This window comes from Desmodus rotundus, chromosome X (genome assembly GCF_022682495.2).
Source record: "Desmodus rotundus isolate HL8 chromosome X, HLdesRot8A.1, whole genome shotgun sequence".
Lineage (NCBI taxonomy): Eukaryota > Metazoa > Chordata > Mammalia > Chiroptera > Phyllostomidae > Desmodus > Desmodus rotundus.
In genome coordinates, this window is record NC_071400.1 from 66,430,488 (window position 1) to 66,442,049 (window position 11,562).

Below are 11,562 nucleotides of genomic sequence, written 5' to 3' on the forward strand. Positions count from 1 at the left end.
AGAAGAAGAGGAGTAGGTGAATAAATGATGGGCAGGGCTGTGGATGGATGGACAAGGGGAGTTACATATGGATCGGCTGGTGAATAGTTTGGTGGATGGGGTAAATATACAAATGGATGAATGAGTGGGTGGGTAAAGGGATGGAGAAATGGACAAATCAGGAGTGTGATGAGTTTGCAAATGGAGGGTTTCATGGAGATAAATTGATTGAAAGGCTATAATCGCTCCTGCGTTCTTGCTCTCCAGCGCCACACAGCTTTAATTACCAAAAGTGAGTCCTCTGCGCCATGCCCTGTGCATCCCCTTTCACATCACTCCATGTAATGCTCCCAGTGACACCATCAAGTTGGGGTAACTCTTCATCTGACAAATGAGGAAACAATGCAAGTCACTTGCTCAAGGACACAGCAAGTCAGCAAAGCTGGGGTTTGAACCCATCCATGCCAGAGGCACTTGGTACCTAGTGCTCTTGCCACAGGAGCAGAGCCCTCTAGGGGAGGAAATGATCTGAGGCTCCAGGATGTGAACATATGAAGGAGACTGCCCCTCAGAGTGGGGCTTGCCTGGGAAAGAACCCAGTATGGGGGTAGGATCTCGCTTGTCCCTGTCTGCCCTCTCACCCCCTCATTTCACATTTGAAAACAGGAATAACATACTTCAGTCCTAGCAGTCTTGGTTAGAGCTGGGCTTTAATCTGTGCCCCCCAGTAGCTTTGGGGGCCTGGCCATCTATAGAAATGCTCCCACCAGTACCCCTTCTCCAGCCTTGGGGGGCAGGGAGGGGACACAGCGCTGCATCATTCCCTGTGGCACTCCGCTCTAGGGCCATTAAATAGACGCCTCCCCATCGATCGCATCTGCTAAGTGCTGCTGATTCAGAGGGTGGGGGTGGGGGACCCAAGGGGCATGGGGGTAGGAGCTGGGCAGGAAGAGGGGTGAGTCCAGGAAGGAGGTGGGAAGAACTGGCAAAGCTCCCCACCACCCCCATTTTCCAGATGACGCGACTGAGGCCCAACCAGGTTTGTAGGAGGCGGAGTCTCCCCAGGGTCCCTCTCAGGCAGTCCTAGGGGAAGGGGCTCTGGGAGCCAAGAGGCCCCTCCCTGCCTCTCCATCTTCCGGCAAGCTCAGAGGGGCGGGGAGAGAGCCAGAGGAGGAGGAGAGATTGGGCAGCTCTGCAGATGGGGGCAGGAGCTCCGGTGTTTGGTACCCCCAGCCCCTCCGCTGTTGCCGCTACTGCAGTGGGGACACAGGTGAGGTTGGCCCTGTGGGGAGTGGGAGGGGGCCACCAACAGCGCTGTCCTTGCCCTTCCCTGGTCCAGTCCCCACGCCCTAGCCCATCCTGGGACAGTCACCCAGGGTCCTGCTGGACCTTGTCCTTCCAGAACCTCCTTCCAGGGACCCAGCCCCCTCCCCTGTCTGTGCTGCCTTCACTCCCAGGCCTGGCTGTGGCTGCTTCTCCTCTTGTTCCACCAACTGCTGCTGCTACTGCTGCTGCCCAGCGAACACCGTCAGCCCCTCGGGGTGTGGTTTCCCAGACCAGCCCCCAAGAGTGGGATGCAGTCTTATCTTGGCCTCCCTCCTGAGCCTCCTGCAAGGCCCAGCAGCCCCACTTCCTGGAGACACACCCAACTCCCTTTCAACATCCCACTCCGATCTCCGACCCATTTTTGGGAGCACCCCCTCTTCCTCTTAGTCTTTTTCAATCCTCTGGGTGCTCTGGGTCTGTGTCTAACTTCCTTCCAATTGAGCTCCAGTCCCACAGGATTCCCCGAGCCCCTTTTCTGTCCCTGGAACTCTTACGAGGATAGACCAGGCTTTCTCACACCCCTAGATACTCCTCTCCCCCTGACACCTCTTAGCCTCTAAAAAAGTAAGCTAGCCCCTTATCTACCCTATCAGATACCTTACTCTGTTCTCCAGACCCAGTAGCGACCCCACCTCTCCTTCATTCCCCAGAACTACTTTAAAATGTAGACACCGCACAGGCTATCCTTGGCAGCTCTAGGCACTCCCAAGACACCTCTCAGCCTCTTTACAACCTCTTGGCTCTGTAGACATTCCTTAGATGCGTCAACCCTTTTCCTAGGTCCAAGAAGGGACTCCAACTTGCTTATCATTCCCCAGAGGTCTTCAGAGTGTGGACCACCTTCCTCACCTTTTTCATCACCCCTAAACCGCTGTCCAGACACTTTCAGCCTCTTTCAAATACCTCTACGCTTCTGGTCCCATTTCTACCCTTCTGGATGCCCCAATTCTCTCTCCAAGCCTGCTAAGTAGTTCTAGTCCCTTCTTCCTTTCCTCAGAACTCCTGACAATGTGGATAGTTCCCTAGTGTTTCTTGCCCTCACTAGATACCCCCAGACATCTCTCAGGTACAAGCTGACCTTTGTAGGTCCATATCAGTCTCTGTAAACGCTCCCTCAGATCCTTCTCTGTCCCCTCTGGACACCCCTTCTCCGCTCCTTTCCATGTCCCCTACCCCCTTGTTAATCCCTCAAGGCATCCCCCAGGTCCCTCCCAGACCCTGTAAATGCCTCCCAAGCTCCTGCCCCTGTCTCTAGTTCCTCCTCCAGGTTCCTCTTGGCATCTCTAGACATCCCCAGTTTCCTTGTGCGAGTATCCCCGGTCCCCTCCAAGCCCCTAGCATCCTGGAGACAGCCACATTGTCGTAAAGGCCACCGTCCCCAAGTCTCCGAGGGCCTGGGGTGAGCGGCAGGATGGCGGCAGGCGTGGCCACGTGGCTGCCTTTTGCGCGGGCTGCCGCAGTGGGCTGGCTGCCCCTGGCCCAGCAGCCCCTGCCCCCAGCGCCAGGTGTGAAGGCATCTCGAGGAGATGAGGTTCTGGTGGTGAACGTGAGCGGAAGGCGCTTTGAGACCTGGAAGAACACACTGGACCGCTACCCAGACACCCTGCTGGGCAGTTCAGAGAAGGAATTCTTCTACAATGCTGACTCAGGCGAGTACTTCTTTGATCGCGACCCAGACATGTTCCGACATGTGCTGAACTTCTACCGCACCGGCCGTCTGCACTGCCCGAGGCAGGAGTGCATCCAGGCCTTTGACGAAGAACTGGCCTTTTATGGCCTGGTACCTGAGCTTGTTGGCGACTGCTGTCTGGAAGAGTACCGGGACCGCAAGAAGGAGAACGCAGAGCGTCTGGCGGAGGATGAGGAAGCCGAGCAGGCCGCGGACGGGCCAGCCTTGAGGGCTGGCAGCTCCCTTCGCCAGAGGCTTTGGCGGGCCTTCGAGAACCCACACACGAGCACTGCGGCCCTCGTCTTCTACTACGTGACCGGCTTTTTCATCGCTGTGTCAGTCATCGCCAACGTGGTCGAGACCATCCCGTGCCGCAGCCCCACGCGGCGGCCTTCGAGGGACCAGCCCTGTGGTGAACGCTTCCCGCTAGCTTTTTTCTGCATGGACACGGCCTGTGTGCTCATATTCACTGGTGAATATCTCCTGCGGCTGTTTGCTGCCCCCAGCCGCTGCCGCTTCCTGCGGAGTGTAATGAGCCTCATTGATGTGGTGGCCATCCTGCCATACTACATTGGGCTTTTTGTGCCCAAGAACGAGGACGTCTCTGGCGCCTTTGTCACCCTTCGTGTGTTCCGGGTGTTCCGCATCTTCAAGTTCTCCCGACACTCACAGGGCTTGCGAATTCTGGGCTACACACTCAAGAGCTGTGCCTCTGAGCTGGGCTTTCTCCTCTTTTCTCTTACCATGGCCATCATCATCTTTGCCACTGTCATGTTTTATGCTGAGAAGGGCACAAACAAGACCAACTTTACTAGCATCCCCGCGGCCTTCTGGTATACCATTGTCACCATGACCACACTTGGGTGAGTGCAGACCCTGTGTTAGGAACTGCCCGATCAGGCAATTTCACTCACCGTTTTTGTAAAAGAAGGTTAGATAGATAATCTCTCTCTGTTTCAGCTTCAGTTTGCTCATCTGTAAAAACTGAAGAACTTGGACAACTCTTCGAATTCCATCCAGCTTTGACAATGCCTTGATTTTCCAGATCAAGAGACTTGGGTTCAAGCATTGTCTTAGCTGTACTCTTCCTGTTGACTTTGTGTTCTTTGGGCCTGTTTTCTCCTCTGTAGAATGAGAAATGATTATCCCTTTTTAGGAGCTTCAGTGACAGTTCTAACAGTTGTGAAAGTTCTCTGGAAGTTTCTCATGCAACATAAATAGGTATTGGTTTTCTATCACCCCCTTTTCCATCTTGAGTACCCACTACTCTCAACCCCCTAGAATCATCTGTTCTGTGGGGCACTACCTCTGTGGCTCCCCAAAGCAAGATATTTTCAGCATGATTTTTTTTTTTACTGCTAGTCCTGGAGAGGAAATGGTTGGGATAAAAACATCAAATGGAACCACCAAACTCTTGTTGCTCTTAAAGACACTATCTAGGACAGAGAGTGGGAGCTTCTTCTAATTTCCATCGCCGGATTTAGGTATACAGTTGCTGCTCAGTATCTGTTGAATGGATGAATTGGGCTCACTCAGTGCCTTAATAGAGGTACAGAAAAATTAATTTGAGGTTTCTAAGGAGTAGAAATTAATTCTGGTTGGAAGTTCAGGATTAAATTGACAAGCAAACACTGACCCTTGAGAATGGATTGGAATGGGATAATTTGATGCCTTTTACCCTATTCAGTCTTCAGAATAACCTTTGGAGGCTGGGCAGCTGCTCATGTCTTCTAGTTGAGAATACAGTCTGAGATGACACATTACAGAGCCAGAAATGGCCAAGTTGGAGAAACTTTTAAATAAGTCATAAAAAGAAAAAGAAAGAAATGAACAAAATAAAGAAATACAGAAGAGCCATGGGGCTGGGTGGGCACAGTTTGAACGAACACCTAGAGGTATAAGGCTGCAGAGGCTGCACTTTTGTGGAGGGGATCTGATTGGTCCTGTGGTTAGGATGAAAGTATGCTGTGTGATCTTGAGCAAGTCAGTTATGGAACCTCCCTCACTTTGGCTTTTACCCCCTCTGTGAAACAAGGTCGCAAGATTGGCTCTGCTCCATCTCCATAGGAGGAGGGGTGGCATGGAGAAAGGGAGGGGGCAATTTTAAGGCTCCCCCCTAGTTTTTCATATGAGGACAGTGTCAAGGTTTCCTCTGGCGGAGTAGGAAGGGGTCCTACCTAGAGAAGGTAAGACAGATGCAAACAAAACCAACAGAGCACTGCTGCCAGGACTCAGAGCCCCTCAGCTGGTTTGTGATGGTGGAACTCACTTCCCGGAAGGCTATGTTCACTGCCTGTAATTTCTTCCTTCTCCCCTATGCTAGGTATTAATAGATTTCCAGCTGGGTCAGATGCCCAGCACACAGCTTGGATGGGGACAGCAGATAGTAGGGACTGAGGGCCCATTTCTCATTTGACCCCCACTGGTGGCCCAAAAGGTCATCCCTCACATTTTGCAGAGCAAGAAACTGAGGCTCAGAGAGTTCAAGTGCCTGGCCATGGTCTCGGAGTGAGTTGGGTTGGATGGGATGAAGCGGGGATCTGAGGAGTGGGTAGACACTTTTCTTGACCTTGGCTCACCTCCTTTGGCCCCAGATATGGAGACATGGTGCCCAGCACCATTGCTGGCAAGATTTTCGGATCCATCTGCTCACTCAGTGGTGTCTTGGTCATTGCCCTGCCTGTGCCAGTCATTGTTTCCAACTTCAGCCGCATCTACCACCAGAACCAGCGTGCTGACAAGCGCCGAGCACAGCAGGTAGCTGTGCCTTCCATCTGAGTATCTCTTATTCCCCTTGACCCCAAGCCAGTCAGTCACTTGTTGTGTTTACCCACCTGACTCTTTCTCTCCTCTCTGTAGAAGGTGCGCTCAGCAAGGATCCGGTTAGCAAAGAGTGGTACCACCAATGCCTTCCTGCAGTACAAGCAGAACGGGGGCCTTGAGGTGGGTAGGTCCCATACTGGGGTTGGGTGTGAGGATTGATGGGAGGAGGAAGGTGCTGACCTCATTTCTCTGCTCCATTCACTCCAGGACAGTGGCAGTGGGGAGGAACAGGCAGTGTGTGTCAGGAACCGTTCTGCTTTTGAACAACAACATCACCACTTGCTGCATTGTCTAGAGAAGACAACGGTGAGGCCTAAAGAGAAGTGGCGTAGCAGAATGAAGGGGATCTCTCTGCCACTAAGCCAGCTCTCCCCCTGAGATTGGAGGTTCACTACTAATTGTGGAAATCATGCAGGGCTTCCTGGAAGAGGCCTGATAGAACTGAGCCTTGAAGGATGGGCAAGGGAAGGGAACAGAGAGTGACTTGCAGAAAGGAAGGAATGGACTAAGCAAAGGCCTGGCAGTGGGGAAAACCCCTGTATGGTGCCTTCTGACCGTGCCTCCCTTCTTCCCACAGTGCCACGAGTTCACAGACGAGCTAACCTTCAATGAGGCCCTGGGTGCTGTCTCACTGGGTGGCCGCACCAGCCGCAGCACCTCTGTATCCTCCCAGCCTGTAGGTCCTGGAAGCCTACTATCCTCTTGCTGCCCCCGCAGGGCCAAGCGCCGTGCCATTCGCCTTGCCAACTCTACTGCCTCGGTAAGCCGTGGCAGCATGCAGGAGTTGGACACTCTGGCAGGGCTGCGGAGGAGCCCTGCCTCTCAGAGGTAAGTAATCCCCACCAGTTGGCCACACCTGAGGAAGCTCAGAGCTTGGACCAGAGGGTCTGAGATTTCATGACCCCAGGCCTAGCAAGTCAAGCTCAAACCTAAACTCCTCCTTACTGGGATCTTGGGCTTATCATGTCTGGAACTTCTTGTTCTTCATTTGTTCGTTCAACAACCATTTATTGAGCACCTACTAGATGCTAGGCACAGTTTTAGCCACTTCGGAGTTCACTTTAGGAGTTTAGGAATTTACTTTAGGCAGTGAATAGAATAGACAGAAATCCCTAACTTTCTGGAACTTATATTCTGTCAGGATGTGACTGTTAACAAACAAACAAATACACAGATGATGTAGAGTGTTAAGTGCCAAGGAGAAAAATAAATCAGGGATGGGGATAGAGAGTGTAGAATAGGGTGTGGTGTAGTTTTAACCATGCGGTCAGGGAAGGCTTTGCTGAGGCGACATCTGAGCCAAGACCTGAAGGACGTGAGGGAGTGAGCCAGGTAGATACCTAGAGGAAGAGATTTCCAGGCAGAGTAAACAGCCTTTGCAAAGACCCTGAGGCAGGAATGGGTCTGTCTGTCTCTAACAAGAGACACTGCAGGGAAACTACGGTTGAGTAGAGTGGTGTACGTGAGGGGGAGAGTGGTAGGAGGTAAAATCAAAAAGGAACAAGGACCAGATTATGTAGCTCTTACTGTAGACTATTATGAGGACTTAGGCATTGTAAGGAGCAACCATAACAGGTAACGTCTTGGGTGTGTGCATGCGTGCTCATTATGTTTCAGGCACTATTCTGAGCACTTTGTATCATTTATTATCTCATTTAATCTCCACATGAACCCTGTGAGGTAGGAAATACAGCAGGTCCTTCAATAACATCATTTTCTTCAATGTTGTTTTGGGTTTTTGTTTTTATTCTTTTAAACTAAAATTTACATTCAATATTATTTTGTCGTAGTTTCAGGTGTACAGCATAGTGATTAGACAGTCATATACTTTACAAAGTGTTCCCCTGATATTTCCAGTACCTGCCTGTCACCATACATAGTTATTACAATATTATTGAGTATACTTCCTGTGCTGTACTTTACATCCCCATGACTATTGTGTAACTACCAATCTGTACTTCTCAATCCCTTCACCTTTTCACCCAGTCCTTCCCCTCTGGCAACCAACAGTCTGGTCTCTGTATCTATGAGTCTGTTTCTGTTTTGTTTGTTCATTTACATTGTTCTTTAGATTCCACATATAAGTGAAAGTCATATGGTATTTGTCTTTCTCTGACTGACTGATTTCACTCAGCATAATACCCTCTAGGTCCATCTATGCTGTTGCAAATGGTAAGAATTCTTTTTTTTTTTTACAGCCAAGTAATATTCCCAACTTCGTTTTATTATAACATTGGTGAGGTGCATAGGAACTTAACCCTTGTTTTTATCAATTAGCCTGTGGTAAAATTTCTTTTGTTGCACATCATTTCACTTAAAGTCACAGAACCTATTGATGATGTTAAGTTAGGACTTAATTTGTTGTTATTCCCATGCTTCCAATGAGAGAAAAGAGAGGTTTTGAGTGGTAAAAGTGGGAACAGGATTCGAACCCAGGACTGCCTGACTCCAGAGCCCTCGCTCTGCACCACTATAATTGGGGGTGCAGGGGAACCATTTACCACAGTGCCAGGGATCCAGTAGCTGCTCAATAAATGTCATGATTGCTGTGGCCAGTATTAAGATGACTTTTAAAGAACCTTCCATCTTCCCATCCTTATCCACAGCCGCTCAAGCCTCAATGCCAAGCCCCATGACAGCCTTGACCTGAACTGCGACAGCCGGGACTTCGTGGCTGCCATCATCAGTATCCCTACCCCTCCTGCCAACACCCCAGATGAGAGCCAACCTTCTTCTCCTGGTGGCGGTGGTGGCGGCGGGGCCAGCAGCAACCTTAGGAACTCCAGCCTGGGTACCCCTTGCCTCCTCCCTGAGACTGTCAAGATCTCTTCCTTGTGAGGGGGGGGGCCCACCCATCCAGAGGGCCCTGTTGATTCTTGGGGACTCCTTTCCAAAGCCATATTTTGGGGAGACAGACAGGGGCAGGCTTGGGGACCCCTTCTTTCCGCAACTGAGAACTATGCAATGGAGTTTCATGGAATGGCCCACTTTGTGGGGATGTAGTCAGGGAATGGGACACTCCCCACACCCATTTTTCTGGTGGGAGCTGAATTGTTGGGCTTCCTCAGGCCCTGGCCTCCTTGCCCCAGCACACTGGGACCAGACCCTCTCCCTGAGTTGGCCTCCTGCATGCTCCTCCCCTCGGGCCCTCAGGCTCCCAGGCTCCCACCTGACATCTGAGCTCTGGCCTGAGAAGAAGAGGTGAGACTTCCACTTCTCTCTATCTGGACTGTGGAGGTTTGGGGGTTCAGGGATGAGAACCATTACCTCTGATCTGGCCCCTAAGCAAGGTCCCTACCCTTCACCAGGCCCAACAACGCCCAAATTCCAAGCTTGGAATGCTGCCACAGGCTTCAAGGGCTGTGGCCTCAGCAGTGACCTTCCACCCCCAGGCTGTGGCTCAAGAGTGAGGCTGCCTCTCCCACCACACACAGATAGCACAAACATTACCCTTCTTCCCTGGCTGCTGGGAATGGGTCCTCGCAACCCCATCCTCTGCTGGGCCCCCAGCAAACTCTAGCAATAGCAGCTGCTGCCATGACATTATGCAAAGCCTCTGCCCAGTTTGCTGCAGCATTTACATCTGCCCTAATCACAGGGGCCACCTCTAATACTCCTCCTCTCTCCTTCTCTGGTTTGCTTCCTTTCTGGGTTGGGCCGGAGTCTGGACTGGCTGAGATAAGCACCTGGCAACCAGCAAGGGCTGGGCTGGGTTTGGAGATCTTGAGCTGATTCCATGTTCTTGGGCAGGAGTCCAGAAGCCTCAGGGGCTGAGGCCTGGGTTGTTATTGAACTCTGGGAGTTGTAGGAGGCAGGTAGAACTTCTTTATCTTCTCCTCCCCCACAACATCTTTTCACATATTCCTCTCTCTTCTCCTTCTTGGGTCACCTTCTGGAACTCTGTTCTTGCACTCAGGCTGATATCTGGCATCATCTCAGGTTCCCTATCCCCAGCACTGTCCCTGTGGAACTGGTGGCTGACGAAGATGTAGTTTCCATCAGTCAATAAAACCTGAGAGGAGAGATGAGGATGAGCACCTCCTGGCTCTGTGGATTTGGGGGCTGGGTTGGGCTGGGGAGTTGAAAGTAGTACTCTGATTTCAATTATTTTCAACTAGTAGAAGAACTGGTGTGGGTAAAGGTATGGGAGGTAGATGGTTGGTGACATGTTCTGGAATGTGGGGATCTAGGAGAAATTTAAAAAGGGGGTGGTTGAAGAGTTGACTCTCCAGCCAGTGTGAGGCAGGCTAGGAGGTCCTGAGACATGCCCCCCTTGGACATCACCTGCTCCAGCTCCCCAACTCACATATGGGAAAACTGAGACCCAAAGAAGCACATGCTTGGTTAGGGGGAGACTTAAAGCCAGGTTTCCTGACAGCAAACGGCTGTGAATTGAACCCTGACGGAAAGCATCTTCCAGTGTGGCAAACTCCCTTCCTTGTGGATGTTCCCTACCTTTTCTCTTCTGGGCTCCTGGGCAGTGTGTGACTAAGCTCTGTGGAGCACTGAGATGACAGACCTTGGATTCTTGTTGACCTGGGTTCTAATCCTGGAGGGAGAGAATTACTTACCTTCTCTTGCCCCAGGCTACTAATCTGTGAAACAGAGACAATTGTTCTTTTATTCACCAAATATTTATTAACTTGATATCATGTGCTAGCCCTGGGGATACAGAAATGAGCAAAGTAGACATCATCTCCATTCTACAGAGGTGAGAATGGAAGGCAACTAAAGAGTTACAATATAGTGCAGGAGAACTAAGATCAATAGATTACAGAAGAATGTAGATGGCAGGAGAAACTAACCTGGCTGATGCACAAAGAATGAAATGCAGTTAGCCAAGCAAAAGACAAAAGGGTAAGAATGTTTCAGGTAGAGGGAACAGCATGTGCAAAGTCCTGGAGGTTAGAGATGGAGCCTTGGGACTTTGGGGAACTGAAATTAGTCCAGTAGAGCTGGGGAGGAGGATGTGAAGCTACGATGAGGGAGAGGATATAGCGATAAGCCGGGTCACAAAAGGCCTTTGAAGCTAGGATACAGAGTTTGGACTTCACCTTAAAGATAATGGGGACCTCTAAAGGCTTATTAAGCAGGAAAGTCATCATGAGGTTTGTGTTTAAGAATGATCATTCTGGTTGTGCATAGTGGATTCTAGAGAAAACAGTCCTGGGGAAGAGCAGTGAGGAAGCCTTCGCAGTGGTCTAACTGGTAGGTGATGGTGGCTTGGACCAAGTAGTGACAGTAAGAGTTTGGAGAGTCAAAATATTTGAGAGGTAGAATTGGCAGGGCTTGGGATTGATGGGCGTCTGGGAATTGAGGAAGAGGCAAGGCTGACTCCTAGGTTTCTGGTTTGGGCAAAGGCTGGGGGGTGCCATCTACTGTGAAAGAGAACATCAAAGCTGTTAGCACACAGTGCCAGGCACATAGTAAGTACTTGGTGATGATTAGCTACAATTATTATCATAAGTTCAGTTTTAGATTTGTGGTGCTGGACAAATATCCAGTAGGGAGTAGGATATATGGGTCAAGTGAGATGGTCATGAGAAGATTCAATGTGATAACATGCACAGGCATTGGGTACAGTGCTCTGAACACAATAGGCCCAGTAAACACGAGTCTTCTCATGAAGACTCATCGACAAAAAACACAATAGTATATTTATTACTGACACCCTTCAGAGAAGACTTCAATTAGGGTTGCCATCTGAAGGGAGAAGGTTAGGTGGCACTAAGAAGAGCTTTTTGATGGTCTTTCAGTCAACCTGT

The 11,562-nt window shown here is 50.5% G+C and overlaps 1 protein-coding gene across 1 annotated transcript; it reads left to right on the plus strand.

The window, feature by feature from the left end:
* The first annotated feature begins 1,225 nt into the window (after positions 1-1,225).
* On the plus strand, positions 1,226-9,818 carry KCND1 (potassium voltage-gated channel subfamily D member 1). Its single transcript, XM_071220305.1, has 7 exons — positions 1,226-1,249; positions 2,561-3,837; positions 5,569-5,731; positions 5,834-5,917; positions 6,005-6,103; positions 6,375-6,625; positions 8,404-9,818. The coding sequence occupies exons 2-7, from the start codon at positions 2,717-2,719 to the stop codon at positions 8,633-8,635; spliced, it is 1,950 nt and encodes a 649-aa protein (XP_071076406.1). The 5' UTR covers positions 1,226-1,249; positions 2,561-2,716; the 3' UTR covers positions 8,636-9,818.
* The last annotated feature ends 1,744 nt before the right edge of the window (positions 9,819-11,562 follow it).

Bases quoted from the DNA above. Each gene is read 5' to 3' on its own strand.
- KCND1 (XM_071220305.1), top strand. From the start codon at position 2,717: ATGGCGGCAGGCGTGGCCACGTGGCTGCCTTTTGCGCGGGCTGCCGCA. The intron at 5,918-6,004 runs GTGGGTAGGTCC...CATTCACTCCAG, and splicing joins AGCAGAACGGGGGCCTTGAG to GACAGTGGCAGTGGGGAGGA. The intron at 6,104-6,374 runs GTGAGGCCTAAA...TTCTTCCCACAG, and splicing joins ATTGTCTAGAGAAGACAACG to TGCCACGAGTTCACAGACGA.